At 39.4% G+C, this 19,313-nt stretch overlaps 1 protein-coding gene across 1 annotated transcript; it reads left to right on the plus strand.

Annotated features, from left to right (window-relative positions):
• Positions 1 to 14,352: 14,352 nt before the first annotated feature.
• Positions 14,353 to 18,107, plus strand: si:dkey-1j5.4 (leucine-rich repeat-containing protein 15). Its single transcript, XM_034228564.1, has 6 exons — positions 14,353 to 14,362; positions 14,964 to 15,148; positions 15,226 to 15,482; positions 16,382 to 16,502; positions 16,752 to 16,887; positions 16,993 to 18,107. The coding sequence occupies exons 1-6, from the start codon at positions 14,353 to 14,355 to the stop codon at positions 17,181 to 17,183; spliced, it is 900 nt and encodes a 299-aa protein (XP_034084455.1). The 3' UTR covers positions 17,184 to 18,107.
• The last annotated feature ends 1,206 nt before the right edge of the window (positions 18,108 to 19,313 follow it).

Here is a 19,313-nt window from a genome sequence, read left to right on the forward strand (position 1 = left end):
TATATATTTCTATTTAAGGCTTTACTGATGTGCCACAATAATGTCACCTAATGTTATTCAGTTAAAATATCAATATTTTGGCTTTCCAAGTTAACATTGATTGATATAACTGCGATTAAATCAGCATATACTTCTGCCAGGGGATGCCGGTCCCTCAAAATCTCTTGCCACTCCATGAATATTTTTCTAGATCCGCCCCTGAGTAGGCTATATTTTTCATTTATTTAATAAGTTAATTTCAGGACAACTTTGGGAATTTTGTTTGTTTGTTTTGAGATTTAAATAGATTTTGAAAGTGGAGAGAGAAGCAGCGCTGTCTGCTTAGTATACTGTAGCTCAAGCCTTTATGCAACTTAGGCCTATACATTGTTTATGTTACTTATATGCCTGTGTGTCCATGGTTTTGAGTCTGTGTGTGTGTTGAGCGCAGCGCCGTCTGCTTTTTGCAGTACAGTAACTAAAGTAGGACTAAGCATACCGGTAGTTTTTTGTAGACCTGTCTGCCCGTTTTGTGAGTGCACTGCGCACGTGCGCACTTGTGGCATTGTTTGGGATGACCTAATTAAAATAGCGTCCGCCGTCCTCTTTGAGAAACATACACAACGCAGACAGACACCGGTCACAAAAGTATCAGATAGGCTTCAATTTACTTTTGATTGTCTATAATTAACTATAAAAAAATATCGGCGTTTTAACATTACGTATATATATGTACTTATTTTTACGGTTTGCATATGAGGTGGTCCGCGAAAATCCTTGATAGTAAATAGTGATCCTCATAAACAAAAAGTTTGAGAACCCCTGTGTTAATTAATGGAAACACTTCCTTTAACAGCTGTGTTCTTATTCTCGCGTCCAGGAAGAGAAGCTTAAAAAGGAGACTAAATGGAGTCTCTGAGATTGTTTCAAAATTGGTACTTTAATTAATAAAAAGCGTGGTAAAGTCACAAACAGGATATTGTTCGACAGAAAAGCAGCTGTCTCTGGCTCTCACTAGCAGAGGCCGAACCCCTCAGGTCCGGTTGTTTATATATGCTCTACTGGCTCCTCCCTGCGGGCCGGCTCTCCAACGTTTAATGTCCGTTGTTACGCATATCAGAGGATACAGACATTGTACATTCAATATATATTTAAACACGCCTTTTCTCCTCCTTAACTCTTTCATGACTTTTCATTTAACACATTCTAAACGCTGTAATCAATACTCCAAAAATACAGGAAATACTTCACAGCAGTTTGTTTTCCGGTCGTTCCGAATGTTGTCGCATGCTACCCACATCTGTAAACAATAACGTACTCAAATAAACTGTACCTTCATTTAATATCCAACAATAATAATATCTCAACGTCTATAGTTGTAGTGTCGAAATCAGTAGGTTTCGGTGTGCAACATCATATCATATCACTGCTAAATTCACCTCTATAGTAAATGGTATATTAGCCTCATGCTAACCGGAGATGAAGGATTTTCAGAACAAAAGCTTAACAACTGGTTGTGCACAATAACTTCTGGTTTTTCAGTATAAAACAGCATTTAAACTGACGGTATGTTTAAGGTGCATTGTGCTATCAAAACATTGATTTTAATTTCTAACACAGCTTCGTTGGAATCGGGTCTAAGATACACGTTGATGGTTTAGAACAGGGGTGCCCAACCTTTTTTGAACCGAGAGCTACTTTTAAAGTTGCCAGTCTGCCGAGATCTACCAGTCCAAATAGAGAGGCGTAGCCATTACTGACAGCCTACTACCAGGTAAATACACACTTCTACTTGTATAAAACTGACCTTTGTACGATGAATACTTCATAAAATACTGCAGATCCTTTATCTTACCTCTTTCTAATCTACACACATACAAGTATTTAACTGAAGCTACACAACAGTGTTGTTGATACAGAGTTGGAGTTTATTCACACGTCACTACAGTGGGTAATATTTTCAAGAAACATTGAACAGTGCTGCCACATATGACACAGGAAAACAAGAAAAGACTCTGAACCCATTCTTTGCCATTATATAAAAACAGTGTTGCTACAAAAGTATAAATTAGGCGTACTAATAAGACAACTCAGATCTGAAGCTACACAGGAATATGCTGCCAAAGTGAAATAAAAAAGACAACATTAATAGAATCGAACCATTTTTTTGTTGCATTTTAGTAGATTATAAAAAGAAATGCCTTTAAAATAGGATGCAAGCAACACTAGTTTCTTAACCTGAATTGATAATAGACTATAATCAATTTAAACAGAACAGATCTGAATGTTTGCATTCGTATACCATTTTGTACAATAATTATAATGAATAAGTTCAAACAAACTAAAACTTACAGCTGATTAATAACGGTATCTAACTTGAGTTTTTATTATATCAAAAACCTGTTGAAATGCTACTGTTATTTTTACTGTCCCCCAAAAGCGCGTCGGCAGCCTCCAGGAATGCTTCTTTCACAACTTCGCCGTCTTTGAAAGACTTCCTGTGTTTCGCAAGAACGTGACTGACACGATAAGATGCTCTTGTTGGGCCTGGTGAAAATGGACTGCTGTGCAATTAGCTGTCCTTTCAGGCCCCTCCCCTTTTGGGAGCGTAGGGCAGAATTAGGAGGGAATTCCGTCTCGTAGCGTTTGTGCACTGTTTTGAAATGCCGCTCCTAAATTACCCTTCTTCGATAAAGCCACGCTCACATTGCAGATGAGACAGATGTACTTTGAATTGGAATAGATACAAAAATAATCATCCTCCCACTCGGAGTGAAAATTATATATTTTGGGCTTTTTTGCTTTTTTACTGTCACTCCTGTTGACACGAACAACAACGTCAGCGAAAATAGTGCACTGCCCACCAGCCACGCCCCGACACATGGGGTCACGCCGGCCAATCACAAAGCTTTGATGCGTTCAAGTGCATTATTCTGGCACAGGAACATTATGTTACAGGACATTAACGATAAAACAGAATGTTGTTCTATTTTTAGACACATCTCGCGATCGACTGGGAATCTCCTCGTCGATCGCGATCGACTGGTTGGGCACCCCTGGTTTAGAAGAAAGAATCATTGAATTCAATTGTTCGAGGTTTATGGCTGAAAAGCATGTTCATTTTTCTAGTGTAATAATAGAACTTACGTTTCTGGGAGCTGTTGATAACACTATACTGGTCAAAGGCAAGAGGTCATTAATTTTGTTTCTAAGAGTAACAATTTTATCGTCATTAAAAAAGCACATGAAATCATTACTACTGAGTGCTATGGGAATAGAAGGCTCAATCGAGCTATGGCTCTCTGTCAGCCTGGCTACAGTGCTGAAAATAAATCTTGCATTATTCTTATTCTCATCTATTAATGAAGAGTAGTAGGCTGCTCTCGCTTTACACAGTGCTTTCTTATATTCATTGAGAGTAATATGCCAAATTAAACGAGATTCTTCAAGTTTAGTGGAACGCCATATCCTTTCCAGTTGTCTCGACTTTTGCTTTATTTTGCGGGTTTCGGCATTATGCCATGGAGCTAATCTATGTTGTTTTATTTTCTTTTTTTTCAAAGGAGCAACAGAGTCTAATTTTATTCGCAGCGCATCTGTAGCACTATCAACAACATGATCAATTTGATGTTTGTAAGCTATTTGATTCCAAACTTAGGGAAGCGAAGTAAGGCTCTGAGTCAAAAGATGGCCAGTCAAGTGTCAAGAAAAGATCCATCACAGAAAATCTTTTAAGATATTTCACAACTTTTATTATTTAACAGTAACAGTAAAGACAGATGTGCAACACAACCTGGTGTGGCTCAGTGAGCACTGGTCCAATCCCCACTGCAGTCAGCATGTCGTTGGGTCCCTGGGCAAGACACTTTACCCCAAATTGCTCCTGTGGGGATTGTTCACATTATTGAGTGAATGTTAGTCGCTTTGGGTAAACATAGGTGACATTTAATGTGATAACCTCCAACAACCCCGCCACTCCCTGACTAATGAAAGTAGAGTAATACCGATAAGCAGGGGCGGACTGGGACTAAAATTCAGCCCTAGAAACTGACCCAGTCCGGCCACATGAAATGTCAAATGTTAGAAATCCGCTGTTTATTATTTAAAGTTTTACGTCCGATTCGCTCATTTTTCCTCTCTGTACACAGCTCCAGTTTGGACATTGGCCTGTCATCAGATTTCATATTTAGTTGCTGCTTTCTGTAGCGGAAGTTTAGTAAAATTATTTTTGATTAAATACTCCAAATTTCCACCCTCCATAATTGCACTTGCTTCAGTTGCTTGCTACTTTTTAAGGGCGGTGATGACAGTTACGGCCCGTCCACACAGCGGCGTGCATTGACGCTTGGCGGTGGGCGTGTCTGAAGCTTGGGGATTTTTTGCGACCAACAACCAATCACATGAGTCTCCCGCCCCCGACATACAAAGCAATAGCAATGTTAAAACGAAGTAAACTGGATATAAAATCCCCAAACAGGCGAAAACCTACCAGTTTCATCCACTGTCTCTGCCACCTCCCTCCATGCCTGGTTCCTCCGGTTTGTATCCCGGTAGATGAACAGAGACTGATCATACAGCACCGGGTGATTCACTACCGCTATAATGAATTTTCCCTCCATTTTTTTGAATATGAGGAAATGACCTGCGTAGTCTCTCCCAGCATACACGCGGTTTGATTGGCTAGCGCTTGTACTGGCAGATTTGCATAAACGGGATTTCATTGGCTGACGCCTCCGTCGAGGCGTCAAAAGTTGAACATTGCTCAACTTTTGAAGCCAGCAACGCTCCACGTCGCTTCCCAAAATGCAGTTCGGCTAAAAGTGACGTCACCCCATTCAAAGTGAATGGGCAGAAGCGTTGGAAGCTTCAACGCACACCGTTGTGTGGACGGGCCGTTACAGTACAAACTGAAGTTGATGCGATTTGATTGGATTGTGAGGCATGACGTGAGCCTCATCTGATTGGTCAATCTCTCGATTTGTTTTCACCAAGGGAAGCCAATTTCGGCTAGCCTCCTCTCGCAACAGAGAGTGCAATCTACTGTTTCACCATAACATCTAGAGGGGCGTTGTTTCACTCTTTGTAAAATACTCAATGAGAATCGGGGAGATATTGGCCGGCAGAATAATTTCCGCAACTAAACGAAGTGTTTTTATTTATTTATTAAAATTATAACTACAATCCAAAAAAACAGGGGAAGCCTGGCTTCCCTTGGCGTCCAGGAGAAAACGCCACTGAGTTCAAGGGATAATTCTCACCCACCTCTTGCTCTTGCCCTGCACTTGTATGTGCCAGTTGAGCTGGTTCTTCCAGCAGCTCAACTCTGTCCCTCATCATGAACGCAGGAGGCTGGCTGTATATCTGAACTCGCGCCCTCATCATTCTCTTCATCATCTTGCACTTGTTCTAAGCTGCTGATAGTGCTTGTAGCAGCGCTGCTGCCAAAAAGGTCTGTCAATTTGCGACATTTATATGCTTCACCTGCGAGTGACTTCACCTTTTTTTCTCTTGCCTTCTCGGCCCACCTTTTTCTTTTCGTTTTCTTTGATTTGTATCCATGTTTTTTAATTCTCCCTGTCTGCCGCAGCGTCTAATCCCTTCTCTTCGTGTGGCCGGTCTTTTTTCTTCGTGTGTGATTTAAAAAAAAAATTGTTTAAAGTCAAAGTCAACTTTATTATCAACATCACTGAGTGTTGTACAAACAGGGAGACCGACATGCTGTTTCCCACCGTCCCAAAAATTAAAATATATTAAAAAAATATATATAAACATATTTATATATACATACGTCGAAAAATAAGAATACAATATTTCAAAAGAAAAAGGCACTTTTTTTTTTATTGAGTCAGTTTACATTTATACAGTCAACATTTTTATTTATTTTTCCCCTTTCCCCCCCTCCCGGTCCTAGCTAGTAAATTAAATAACTAACTAAATTAAATAGATATAGGTAAAAGTAAAGTAATGTAGAAGATACTATTAAAAGAAAATGTATAGATAAGGGAATAAAGAATAGTAACAGTAATACTTGTACCCACATACGTGTGTGTGTGTACATACCCACACACATGTACACATACACGTATACCTACATACATACATGTATACAAAGACAGAACAGATAAATACATAAAAATGAATATAACAAAAACAGATAAAAAGAGACACAAGGAAGAAAAAAACGGAAAAAAAACATACACATACATTCGTAGTTCCCCCCCTTTCTTCTTAATGTAGTGTCTTAAGTTCAGCTATGTAGGTTATCATAGAGCCCCAGACAGATTCAAATAGTTTTGAGGAGCCCCTCAGGTTACATTTAATCTTCTCCAAGTTCAGGTACAACATTAAATCTTTAAGCCATAGAGATGCTTTAGGTGGTATAGAAGATTTCCATTCAAGGAGTATTATTCTACGTGCTCATAGAGATGCAAAGGCTATACTGTCCTTAGTTTTCCTCCTCATCATTCGGTGGCCAGGTAGTACTCCAAAAATGGCAGTTTCTGTACATGGTGTCAATACCACGTCCAAGGCCTCAGTAAGGTGTTTGAAAATGCTTTTCCAGTATCCTTGTAGGCGAGGACAAGACCAAAACATATGAGTCATGTTTTCTGGTGACGTGTGTCAGGTGTCCGTGACATTAGGGTATATTTTGGAGAGTTTAGAGTTGGTGCAATAGATACGGTGGACAACTTTGAGTTGTATAAGATTAAGCCTGGCACAGGACGTACTATTGTTCACTCTCGCTAATGCGCCATCCCAGACATCATCATCTATAGCTTGGACTAGTTCCTCTTCCCAATCTTGTTTGATTTGACCAAGCGATGTTTCTGTGAGACGGGAGAGAGTGTGGGATTATTTGACAGATAAGAACCACACAACTGCATTAGTTCTGTGGTTCTCCAGATTCTACAGATGGCCAGTCTGCCCCTGCCGATAAGAGAAGGCTGAGCCAATAGGCTCTGTGCACAAGATCAACTTCCGGCGGGTGGGAGTGAGGGCGAGTACTTCCGGTCCCAACCAACAACAACGGTATGCAGCGTTCAAGCACACACACACACACACCACACACACACACACACACACCACACACACACACACACACACACACACACACACACACACACACACACACACACACACACACACACACACACACACACACACACACACACACACACACACACACACACACACACACACACACACACACACACACACACACACACACACACACACACACACACACACACACACACACACAGTAGACTTGGCAGCATAACATGGATTGATGCCATAATCTGTGGTTGCCACATTTCTCTGGGCTCTGTGACATTGCAGTAGTTTTGGCTCCAGGAGTTTCACACCGTGCTTTCACTTTCTGCTAGCTGTTCCCACACTGATACACTGGTAAGGGTAGGGTTTCAGGTGAGAGAGACCCATATGCTGCATTCTTACATCCATCTGATTCAGAACACAGGACAAGCTCCCTCTGATGTTGAATTGTTCATTTGTTAACATTGTAAACCTCCATGAAAATATTTCAGTCTGTTTGAGAGGTGAAAATACAGCCATTGGGGGAACCAAGTGTTGTTAAGAAGGTGTGATGGCAGCATGTGTAGGTAAGTGGAACCCAGCAAGAAGACCACGTTAAATCTACCATCTATCTTAACTTTTAAATCAGAGTTTCAAGTTAAGTGGGAGAAATCAAACACATCTCAGCCAGTTCAGTTATTTGACCATTAATTTAGGGAATAATGTTTTGACTTTATTGCAATGCCTGGTCCATTGGTTTGTTCCTCTGTTTTTCTTTTAATGTATCCCAGTACGATCTGTGCACACCTTTAAAACAGGGTTAGTTGCAGATTAATTTAACATTTTTCCACAGTTTTTAAAGAATTTGAGAAATATATTATTACGTAAGTACTTTAGACGGTTTTCTGTTAGTTCTACTTGCATGAATTTAAATCATTTATGGAGACATAACTTACCTTTGTTACAGAGAAAAGCTTTTAAATACTGCTCTGCATGAGATATTTTTTCAGAAATGTTTTGCACAGCCGTTTGACACATATCTTTTGGAGTTAAAGTTTGAATATGGCATAATAATAATAACAAAAACAATAACAATGTGCACATTTCTTTTCCAACTTGGATATGTATCATCTATGAAAGAAAAAAACGCAAATCAAAGCCTTTTTTTTGCTATAGAAAAGGATTTTTAAAAACTGTTATTAAAAAAAAGAAGATAATTATTGCCAATACAATTTTTGAGATTCATAAATTCTTGAATTGGTTTGAGAATAAAAGGCACTACAATTAAGTAGTAAACATACAAGGAATTAATAATAATTAAAAAATAACTTATATTTAATCTAATTATTTATGAAATTGTAGTCTCATATACTATACTGAAATAAGGTTGAACAATTTGGGGATTTTTGTACAGTAGATGTTGGCAGCAATCACTCTTGTACAACATTTAACAAACATCCTGTACTATTCCAGCAAGAATTATATAGAGATACCGGGTAAATACAGAACACATTTGGCAGTGGTCTCTATAATTTTTTTGGGAAAAAAAAGACATTTGTATAAAACACCATCAATTTCCTAACCTAACCTAAAGACGAATAATAGGGTTGGGAGTTTCCCTAACAGCTCTGGGGCCTCATTTATAAAGGGATATACGCTCAAAAGATGGCGTACGCCAGTTTCTACGCAATGTTTGCGATTTATAAAATACTAACTTGACGGGAAAATGTGCGGTCCTCCACGCAAACTCTAACCCATGCGTACGCACTAAGCACAAAAACGGGAGAGACGAGAAACTGCGACACCGTTGGCAGAAGGAAGAATGGAGAGAAATATGTGGAAATAATACCATAAACAAAATGTTACCTCTCATTTATCATATATGAAGAATTCATTTTCAAACATTGATTAAAGCCAATCTTAAAATGATTAAACAAACGCCTGTTTGCGACTCCTCAGTGCACACAAAAACATAACTTGGAGAAATAAATAAATACGGATATGTTATTGAAAACCACCTCGAATGTTTTCTCATAAATTATGCGGTAAGCAGAAGGACAGAATTACGTTTAAACTGACGCCGTTTTGCATTTCTATAGGTTGTAGATACGAGCATGGTTTTATATACTATCATGTTTAAATCGTGTTTTATGCCGTTTGCCAAGACTTGATAAGTCGCTCGTAAAACACAGGAGGTATGGAAGCTAAGAACACCATATATGGTCAATTGTAGCCTACAGCTAATATAACACAACACATTAGTTGTATTTCCTTTAACTGGTGGATATAGGGTTGCTGCGGGGGGGTTGAGATGCACAGGCTCCAGTGGAGACGCTGTGCACAGCTGATCGACAGCTGGAACACAAACCACCAAATACAAAAACATAATTCAGATCCAGTCGTCATGACTCCACACCGGAGGGATTCCCCGAGCATGTCTTACAGTTTCTCATCAAGGGGGTGTCTCCTGTCCCCGGTACAAACACACTGCCTGAGGAAGGCTATGTGTATTTTTGTTGTCATGAACCTTTTTCGGACCACTTATTTATTTATTTTGGTGACGATCCGACCTCCATGCTGCTACTCTGGTTCAAACTGCATCCACCAAACAATATGATTTATCTCCACCTCCCCAAAATAACCAGAATCTGACACGGTGTGAGATGTCTTTTTTAGCTGTTCTGTCGTCATTTCCTGCGATCTCCTTCATGCAGTCAGTCAGAATGAATGAATGAATGGGCGTTTCTTTGACTATTTATAGGCAACTATGGGCGTTACATGAAGCACGCAAAAGCTGCACCGCATTTCGAGTCGATTGTGATTTATAAAGGGAAACCGGCGTAGGAAGTGCCGTACACACTTTCCTCGCCGGTACGCAATGTTTGGTGAATCGGAAAATGTCGGAACATTTCTGTACCTATTTTTTGGATTTCTACTACGTAAGCAACCTTCCCACGTGAATCCTACGCACAGCGTTATAAATGAGGCCCCTGATCTCCTGCAAAGGAGCACGCTATTTACTTCCTGTATTTTACTAGCGTCTCTTGACATGTGAGCAATTGCATCACTCTGTCCACATCTCTCAACATCTACAGCAGGACTGCTGCACAGGATCCTCTTATCTATAGGGCTCTATTTCCTCTGAATGTTTATACGTTTGCTTTTAAAACCTGGTTGAAATATTAAACTAACTGCTTTCTCAAAGTCAATGCAATCACAAGTGTATCACTTTCTCTGGACCTCTCTCTAAATAATTTACCTCCAACCTGCAGGGTACACCAGGATGCACTTGGCATGGTTAATGCTGATCCTATGGATGATGCAGGCTGCTGACTGCTGTCCTGATGTCTGCAAATGCTCCAGGAAGTCGGGTCCAGAAAAGTCAGAGGTCAACTGTCACAAGAGGGGGCTTCAAGCTTTTCCCTCCCAACTACCCCCTGATGCCTGGATCCTCAAACTAGGTGAATGCCATTTGGTTCAAATCATACCCCAAATATTTTTAATTGTCAAGCACTTAGTAGCCTACCTGAATTCGTCCACGCCCACCCAAGATGGCAGCACGTCTCGTTCTGTGTCCGTATGTCTGTATGACCTGTATGATTGAGTGATTACATCTAAGTTGTCTGGCGGACACTTTCAATTTTTCAACTGCTACATCTCAAATCCTAAATGTAGTAGTGTGACTTAACGGTGGAAATACCCAACCCACTCTCTTCAGTCTGCGTACAAATGACACGACTTTACACATTGGAAATGCGTGCAATAGATACGCAGAAGTCCGATTTTGCGTGCATATGATAGACTAACCATTCCCATTGAGTTCTGAGGCCGAGTTTTGCATGCATATGAAACGCCACGTTTCGTGCCTGCACCACTTATTTTTGTCCGGTCTACTTTCCCCTATTTTGTATGTACTCTTAATATTTGTTTCATCAAATATGTGACCTGCTCTATCGAAATCAGTCGCATTGACCCGAAGACACATTTTGAGTTGTATACACTGTTGGAAAGAGGATATTCCTAGCTTTCTAATGATAATGGATTGTTGTTTTTGTACTCCAAATATTAAGCAAAAGATGTCCCATTATATAATGATCGTCACCGAGTCATCATTTTGAGAAAAAGGCCTTTAAAGTTTCCTCTTCTCTGGAATCCATCGATCTGATTGATTATTAGCGATGCAAATGATCAAAATACTACGGAGGGAAGATATTTTTGTTTGGAGGGAAGCTCGTGAGTGTGTGTGTGCGTGTTTGTGTAATTTTGCGTTTGTGTGTATTGTGTTTGTTTCCTGGGGAAAACACTCACGAGAAACACCGGCTGTTGTTATGCCTGCTGTGACGTTAAGTTACTCCGTTCTCCGCTTGTAATTATGCCGTTACAAGCTTCAAAGTTGTATTTATCATCTGAATTTGCCAAAACAAGTTTAATATTCTGAAAGCCAAGACTTTGTTTGATTGAAATCAGATGAAAACAAACTGTAATGGACCTTGCCGTGTTATCTATGATTACTATACTCTTACATTCATAATTTCAGCCGGAGGGAGGGGGGCGGCGCTGCGGAAGAGCAGATTGCGAGTGAGAGGTGCCTGTCTTCGTCCCTTTACAAGCTTCAAAAATGTATTTATCGTGTGATTTTGGAAATAAAAGTTTCATATTCTGAAAGCCAAGACTTTGTTTGTTTAAAATCAAACAAAACACCCGAACCCCGAAAAAATTGTTTTTTACGTAAATCCACGTTTATTTTGAAATGAGCCGTTGCGACTTCCGACTGATTTCGATAGAGCGGGTCACATATAACATTATTCAACAAAAATAATTCAATAACGTGCTTTAACCACTAGGCGGTGCACACAAGTTACACACATCATACTAATAATAACTTTGTATTATTATTGTAGGACACTTATGTATGTATAACATCTGAAGATGTGTAGTTTTATTCATGTTTTCACATAATTTTACAGGATATTGCTATACTATTTCTCATGTTTTACTTCTACACATTAATATCTGATTTGTAAAACATCACAGGATAAAGGTAAGCTATTGAAATTCTGATTCCATAGATGTCTCCCATCACCCAAAACCCCTGACTATTCTTTCAACTCAGTATTTACATTCTTATATTCAAAGAAAATCAGTAATATCTTCAAAGTCCTTTTCTATAAGCTGTGCACCATTATGGTGTAAATATAACCTATCTACCAATTGAATCAAATATAAAAGTCAGCCGAATTAATGTTGATACCGCAAGGAGACGTATTGTGTGAAGAGAAATTGAAGATGTTGTTTAATTGCTGATATATTTATGATCCACGTCATGTATTCAGTTTCGGTGGCAGTTCTTCCAGTTTGTCCAGAAGTCTTCTAATCAGGGCTCTATAAATAAATAACTACGGCAGATATGTAATATTTAATGCAGCCGAACTGTGTATTACAATGTCGTTATGTGATGACTTTCAAAGAGAAAAGAAAGCACACTCGGAATAAAGTATTATTTTTTAAATGTTTTTTGGATTTCATATCGCATTAACACCATATCCCATCGTGAGGATCTTGGGTAATCAGTTCAGTGGGTGTGTGGTGTGTATCGCAATGATGCTCGAAATGTCCCTTATAGGCCTACGTCTGTTTCCGGTGACTTTATTTTGAAATTCAGTTCCTGAGGAACGGCTAAAAAGCCAGATTATAGAATTAAACGAATAAATAAAAACAAGGAAATTGTGTGTTATTGTTGAGTAAATAACAGTGTGTTATTTTTGAAAAGAATAACAAATTAGAAGGAAAAAAAGATTTAAAAAAATACAGATTTCAGTATTCTGCTTGGTATTGAGTAAGAACATGTTTTTATGAACCACACAGCTTCCGGTCTACCAAGACCCGACCAGACAAAACGTGGCGTATCATATGTGCGCAAAACTCGGCCTCAGAACTCAATGAGAATGGTTAGCATATCATATGCACGCAAAATCGGACTTCTGCATATCTATTGCACGCATTTCCAATGTGTAAAGTTGTGTCATTTGTACGCAGACTGAAGAGAGTGGGCTGAAATACCAGCTACTTGGACTATTGGAGCCTGTTCAACTTGGCAACCGGACTATACATCGTTGATCTTGATGGGTCCAATTATTTTTCTTATCCTAAAGGGAAGTTCCTGGCTTTTTTAAAATTGTGTACTGATCGGTATCTGACTGTGTTACAATCCCTACTGATCCAGTTTTTAAAAAAACTTTTAAACCAGCGATGCATCGGGTTGGGTTGATGCATCGGGTTGATGCATCGAGACTTGTTAGTATCGGTCTTTCAAGTAAGGCTGTCTGTTGGTTCGAGAACTATCTATCATGCAGATCACAGTGTGTGCGGGCAGAAGGCTTAACTTCAACAGCTCTTCAGGTATCCAAGGGTGTGCCACAGGGATCTGTTTTAGGACCATTATTTATAATTTACATTAACAGTCTTAATAACAATGTTTTGAATGCAAATTTGCATTTTCATGCCGATGATACAGTTATTTATTGTTCTGCGTCCACCCCGAAGCAGGCTCTTTGTCAGCTCCAGAATGCTTTTAACATTGTACAATCCAATATGAGTGATTTGAAACTTGTTTTCAATGCTGCCAAGACAAAGCTAATGATGTTCTCGAAAGCAAAACCCAAGGTCTTGAACCTTCCTCCTATCAACATTTGTTTTTTTCTTTAGAAACAAGTCCTGTTTTCCTATGAGGCCAACAAAAGACTAGTGTCTGCAACCTTTCTGTCTGTGCTGGTTTATGGAGATGTGGTTTATATGAATGCATCTTCTCAGTGCCTTCACTCGCTGGATACCATCTACCATGGTGCACTGAGATTCATCACACACCTCAAAACCTTGATGCACCACTGCAATCTATACACTCGTGTTATATATATATATATATATATATATATATACTGTATAAGGATGTGCCAATGTTTCAGTCTACGCATGGTCACGCAAGAGCATCCAACACGAGTATATATATATATATATATATATATATATATATATATATATATATATATATAAGGCTATTCTTGGTGCTCTTCCCCCTTATCTAAGGATGTACATAAACAGAAAATGCAAAGGATCCTATCGGCTTCGCTCCGAGAACTTTTTTCTTTTAACTGTACCAAAGGTCCGTACTGAACTGGGGAAAAGGGCGTTCAGTTACGCTGCCCCTCAAGCTTGGAATCTGCTTCAAACTGAGCTGAAACTCAGAGAGCTGGTCTCATTAAACACACTCAAAGCAACTTTAACTGACCTTAAAGCAGGCCGCTGTGTCTGTAAATGCTTTGGCTAAACTTAGTGTATGACTAAATGGTAAATGGTAAGTACTTATATAGCGCTTTATTCAGTCTCTTTAAGACCCCTCAAAGCGCTTTACATACTACATGTCGTTCACCCATTCACACCCATTCATACAGAGCAGTGTATATTACTCTAGGAAATAACACGCATACACATTCACACACCGTTGGCCATGCCATCGGGAGCAACTCCGGGTTAAGTACCTTGCCCAAGGATACATCGACATGTTGACTGCATGGGCTGGGATCGAACCCACAACCTTCTGGTGGATAGACGACCACACTCCCTCGCAGCCACAGTCGCCCTTGTGTTGTGATTGTGTGTTTTCTTTTAATTGTCTGTAACTGTAAAATTGTCTGTTACTGTGCTGTTACCATTCTTGGGCCAGGACTCTCTTGAAAAAGAGATTTTTAATCTCAATGAGACCTATCCTGGTTAAATAAAGGTAAAATAAAAATTATTATTATTATTATTATGTTGTAATATATGTTTAGTTACTGGTTTGTAGTTTGTTTTATTCTCTATGTTTGTGTTCTGTTTTTATTGGAAAACAGTTGTGTTTGGAGGATGTTATATAAATACATGTATTAACTATCCAACTTTCTCACTGTTGTCTAAAGGTGAGAATGGTATCACTGACCTGAAGGCTAATGCTCTGAAATCAATTCAAAATATTGAGAGTATCAACCTGGAACAAAATACCATCAAGTCCATCCACCCCAAAGCCTTCTCTGGTGCCAATCGACTGATGCTCCTCAATCTCTACGCCAACCACATCACCAACCTCCCACAGAGGGTATTCCAGGTAAAGAGTTGGAGAGGATTTGATACTATGTAAAGCAATCACAAACCTATGATTTGACTAATGTTCCCTTTTTTTAGGACCTCCTGAACCTCCGTTTTCTCATGCTGGGACAGAACCAGATTTCCGTCCTTAAACCTGAGATGTTTGCTGGCATGAGGAACTTGTCAGACTTAGACCTTCCTCTCAACGCGCTGACAACGCTCCCGTCCAATGCCTTCAAGCCTCTGATCGCCCTCAAGGTTCTTGATCTTTCCATGAATCGCATCCAGAAGATATCTCCCAAGGCCTTCAATGGACTCAGAAAGCTCATGTTTCTCAACCTAGACAGTAACAGGTCATTATATATGCATTTATGGATGTCACACGTTGATGATCTTTCACTCCCTTTTCTAACCATATTGTAGCCATGCTAGAATTCTGTATCAAACTATGGTTTTACAGAATCGTCAATTCTTGGGGTAATAATTGACGATTGCGCTAGAATTTAAAAGTACACAACCGGAAAAAATCTGCCCCTTCCTTCAGACTTCCTTACAGAGCCCCTCCTCCAACACACACGACCAATGAGAGCACGAGATAAGTTTGTGCACAGATGGAAGGCTGACAGGCAGGTAGGTCATCCAGTTACTTTAGCCGGGCCGGCTAAAATGATTGGTCGTGCTTTTTACAGCGCCACGGCTTCCACAGATGAATTTTTTTTATGTATTTATTGTCAAAGCATGTAATGTATTCATTACTATCGGGATGTTAAGAGCAATCCATGGAATATAACAAAAAGTGTTTCTGAAATAAATTACATACCCCACCTTTAAGTTTGGGAACGTTTATCTTATAAACAACGAAAATAATCACTTAGCTGAGATTATGGTACGAACGTAGTTACGGTAAGAACAAACTGTGTCAACAGTCGTTAGACAATGGGAAACCAACAGCAGTGTTTTTGTTTAAAGTCTGGGGTTATCTGTCTAACTTGGGATCCTTCCGTATTTCTTTCTTTCTTTATGTCATGATTAATACAAAAACAAGAGGTTGTCCTTTAGGCAATTGCTGATGTTGTGGTTCTTCTTGGGAGGATAGTCTGTTCAGGAATCTCTAAAAGGCAGTGAGAACATGTGGATATCCTTTCAATGCTTGGCCCAGTTTTGAAACCAGGGAACAGAAATGTAACACATTTAGATTAATTGCAAAGTGTATTGATGTTAATTAACAAAATGTAACTCTCCCCAAATCCAGTCTGAAGAACGTTCCTAATGGAGCTTTCAGAACGCTGCCATCCCTTGAGATGCTGGTGTTGGACAATAACCTTCTGTCCACACTGAGCGTGTCAACTCTTGATGGCCTGGGCAATTTGCAGGTAACTCAGTGTTTTGGGTTCATATACGGACAGAAACCAAATAGAAAAACTAAGATAGAATCTGTTTACAGTATATATATATATTCCTTGCTAAATACTGCCTAAATAGAACATTTGGTGACATTTTGAATTCCTATACCACTTGAATATTCTTAATAAGTTCACTGTGATTGCATTGCACACATTTTTCTTCTTGCTCGTTGGTAAACTATGTGCTAAAAAAATCAAATGTGCTTTATATTTAACCAGGAACTCTACCTGAGGAACAATGAGCTGGAACAAATACCCCCTGATTTGTTCAAAAACATGGCCAAGCTCTCTCGGCTGGTTCTCAGTGGGAACCGCCTGAAGACATTGGACGCAAACATGTTCGCCCCTGTTCCTGGTACGACTAACATTCTGCCTTTTATCAGCATTTTACCGGAACTAAGTAGTGATGTATACCAGTAGAGATACAAATTACTTTATCATTTACCTTATTTTGTGTCAGATCTGAAGAAGCTCCATCTCCATGACAACACGTGGCAATGTGACTGTCACATCATCTCCTTGGTGCAGTGGATGGGACAGACCAAGGTCACCCTCTCGCCGCGGGACTCCGTCAGGTGCACGGGTCCTAAGAAGCTCCAGAACAAAAGCCTCTCCAGTCTTCAGGCTGACCAGCTGATCTGTCCTGCCTAATGCCAGAAAAGGTTCAGATGATTAACTTGAACTTTTACACATGTACATTTAATTAGTTTATTGCGACATATATATATTATTCAGCTTAAACATGCATTATCTGTTACATTGGCTAAACCATCATGTATATGTAGAATTTTGACCCATACATGAACATGGTTTAAAGCATTAAAATCACTAAACACATACATTATTAGGTTTTCATTCAACAGGAAGAATGTGCATTAGTGTTGCGTTCTCCACCAGCTAAGTACAAGTGCTGTCTCCTATCTCCAAATCAAACACAGAGATTAATATTATAATCTCATATTGCTTTTCGTATAAACCCTGCGCAGGTTTGGAAAGTGGTGGATTACATGCAATGGGATTATATTAATCCCATTCCAAGAAAAGGTTTCTGTGATCTTTTATGGTGGATGTAAATTAAAAGCCTTTTTTGGATAGAGCAATGATACACTGCCAGGATGTGAAGAGCAAGAACAGTCAAGGATGGCTGGAAATAATGTAAATCTATTGAAATTGTAATCCCTAAATTAGATTAAAGTGAAATAAGGAAGGTGATCCAGGCTGAGGTTGCCATGCAGCCCAGCAGTAATGCCCTGCATGGACGTATCTATCTTGACACCTGAACATGACTTGCAAATGTGGTCATTGAACAGGGCATTATCGCCACCCTCTTTTCTTCTACCACTTTATAACCTGGCTACAAGAATCCACTACAATTTATTCATTAGAGCTTCAACAAGGTCAAATATTAATGTTGGGGTTATCACCCAACATGGCCGAGGTCACAGTAAGCGTTCCAGTTAATTCCAAACGTGTACGATAAGGATTCTGCTCCTACAGAGAGTTCATGTTGAAGCTGTCATAATGCCTTTACTACTTCAGAAATGTATTCTCAATATGGTGAGATGGGTTCATGAAGCCACGACTCTGTTTAGATTTATTGTTTCACAAATATCCATGTTTTATCTTGAAATAAATTGTTGAGATATAAGACAACATCTACTTCTGATAGTACTTGTTTTCTTCCTTACTCTAATATCTAGAAGTACCTGGTATAGCTCGAGACCAACAGTGTCTCATTATCCTGGGGAAGACAGAAAATTGGATGGTACGCAGTCGACTAACCTTTGACTTGTCCATGGATCACAATCGTTTTCCTGGATAATACAAAATTGGCTGGAGAGTTAGGTAAAGTTAGCTGTCAACAGTCGGTATACAGAAGTTCCATAGACGTGAAACATTGTGCATGAATTCATCAAAGGTAAATTATAAAATAATCAACAAATATATATTATGTTCCTATACTCTACTGTGTCTCTAATGTGACCTGTCTCCATATACTTTAATGTTCAAAAAGGTCTTTATTTTCTCATACTCCCTGTGCTGCAGCACCTCTTTTCACCCTCAGTCTTAAACCAGAGCCCAGTCTGCTCTGATTGGTTAGCTGGCCTGTGTTGTGTTTGGTTAACCACTTAGAGATGTGTCAGATATGGCCTGCCCCTAACCCTATCCAATAGAAGGGTGAGTGTTACATAGTCATGTCATTATGTTACAGAAGTAGACAAAGGAGTCCAATGGGATTGAATTTTAGACTTCATAGACAATCTACATGCATAAAAACCTATATAACACACTACAGGAAAGGGACAACCCCAAAAAGCTAAATAGGGCCTCTTTACAGACGTGAAACATTGTGCATTAACGCTCTATTCTGCAAAGGTAAATTATAAAACAATCATGATACTGTATGTTCAATAGTCTTGTAAAAGTGTGTTTTTGGCAAGAAACTTCAATGAATAATTGTGTTAGTGGGGGGAAATTTCCAGAGCAATGTCAAATGTATATTAGAATAATAAAAGAGTGTACGTTAAGTTTCATGGGATCCAATGTTTCTGTTTTGTTTTAATCGTGGTACCGACATTTTAATTAAGGAATTCCAGTTGTATTGGAATCGACCCTAAACGCAACTTTCCTCTTCCTGAAAGAGGCACTCTCTTCAGGTTCTGTTACACATCAATGAACACCCACAGGAGAGAAAGAGACAGAGCAGTGACAGTTAGCTCAGTTTTGGCTGAAAACAGAGAGACATTGGGAGAATAGGAGGGGGAGTGATTTGAAGGAGTG

This window comes from Gymnodraco acuticeps, unplaced genomic scaffold, assembly GCF_902827175.1.
Source record: "Gymnodraco acuticeps unplaced genomic scaffold, fGymAcu1.1, whole genome shotgun sequence".
In the NCBI taxonomy this organism is placed as follows: domain Eukaryota; kingdom Metazoa; phylum Chordata; class Actinopteri; order Perciformes; family Bathydraconidae; genus Gymnodraco; species Gymnodraco acuticeps.

Bases quoted from the DNA above. Each gene is read 5' to 3' on its own strand.
- si:dkey-1j5.4 (XM_034228564.1), top strand. The intron at 15,483-16,381 runs GTCATTATATAT...CCCCAAATCCAG, and splicing joins CTCAACCTAGACAGTAACAG to TCTGAAGAACGTTCCTAATG. The intron at 16,888-16,992 runs GTACGACTAACA...ATTTTGTGTCAG, and splicing joins CATGTTCGCCCCTGTTCCTG to ATCTGAAGAAGCTCCATCTC.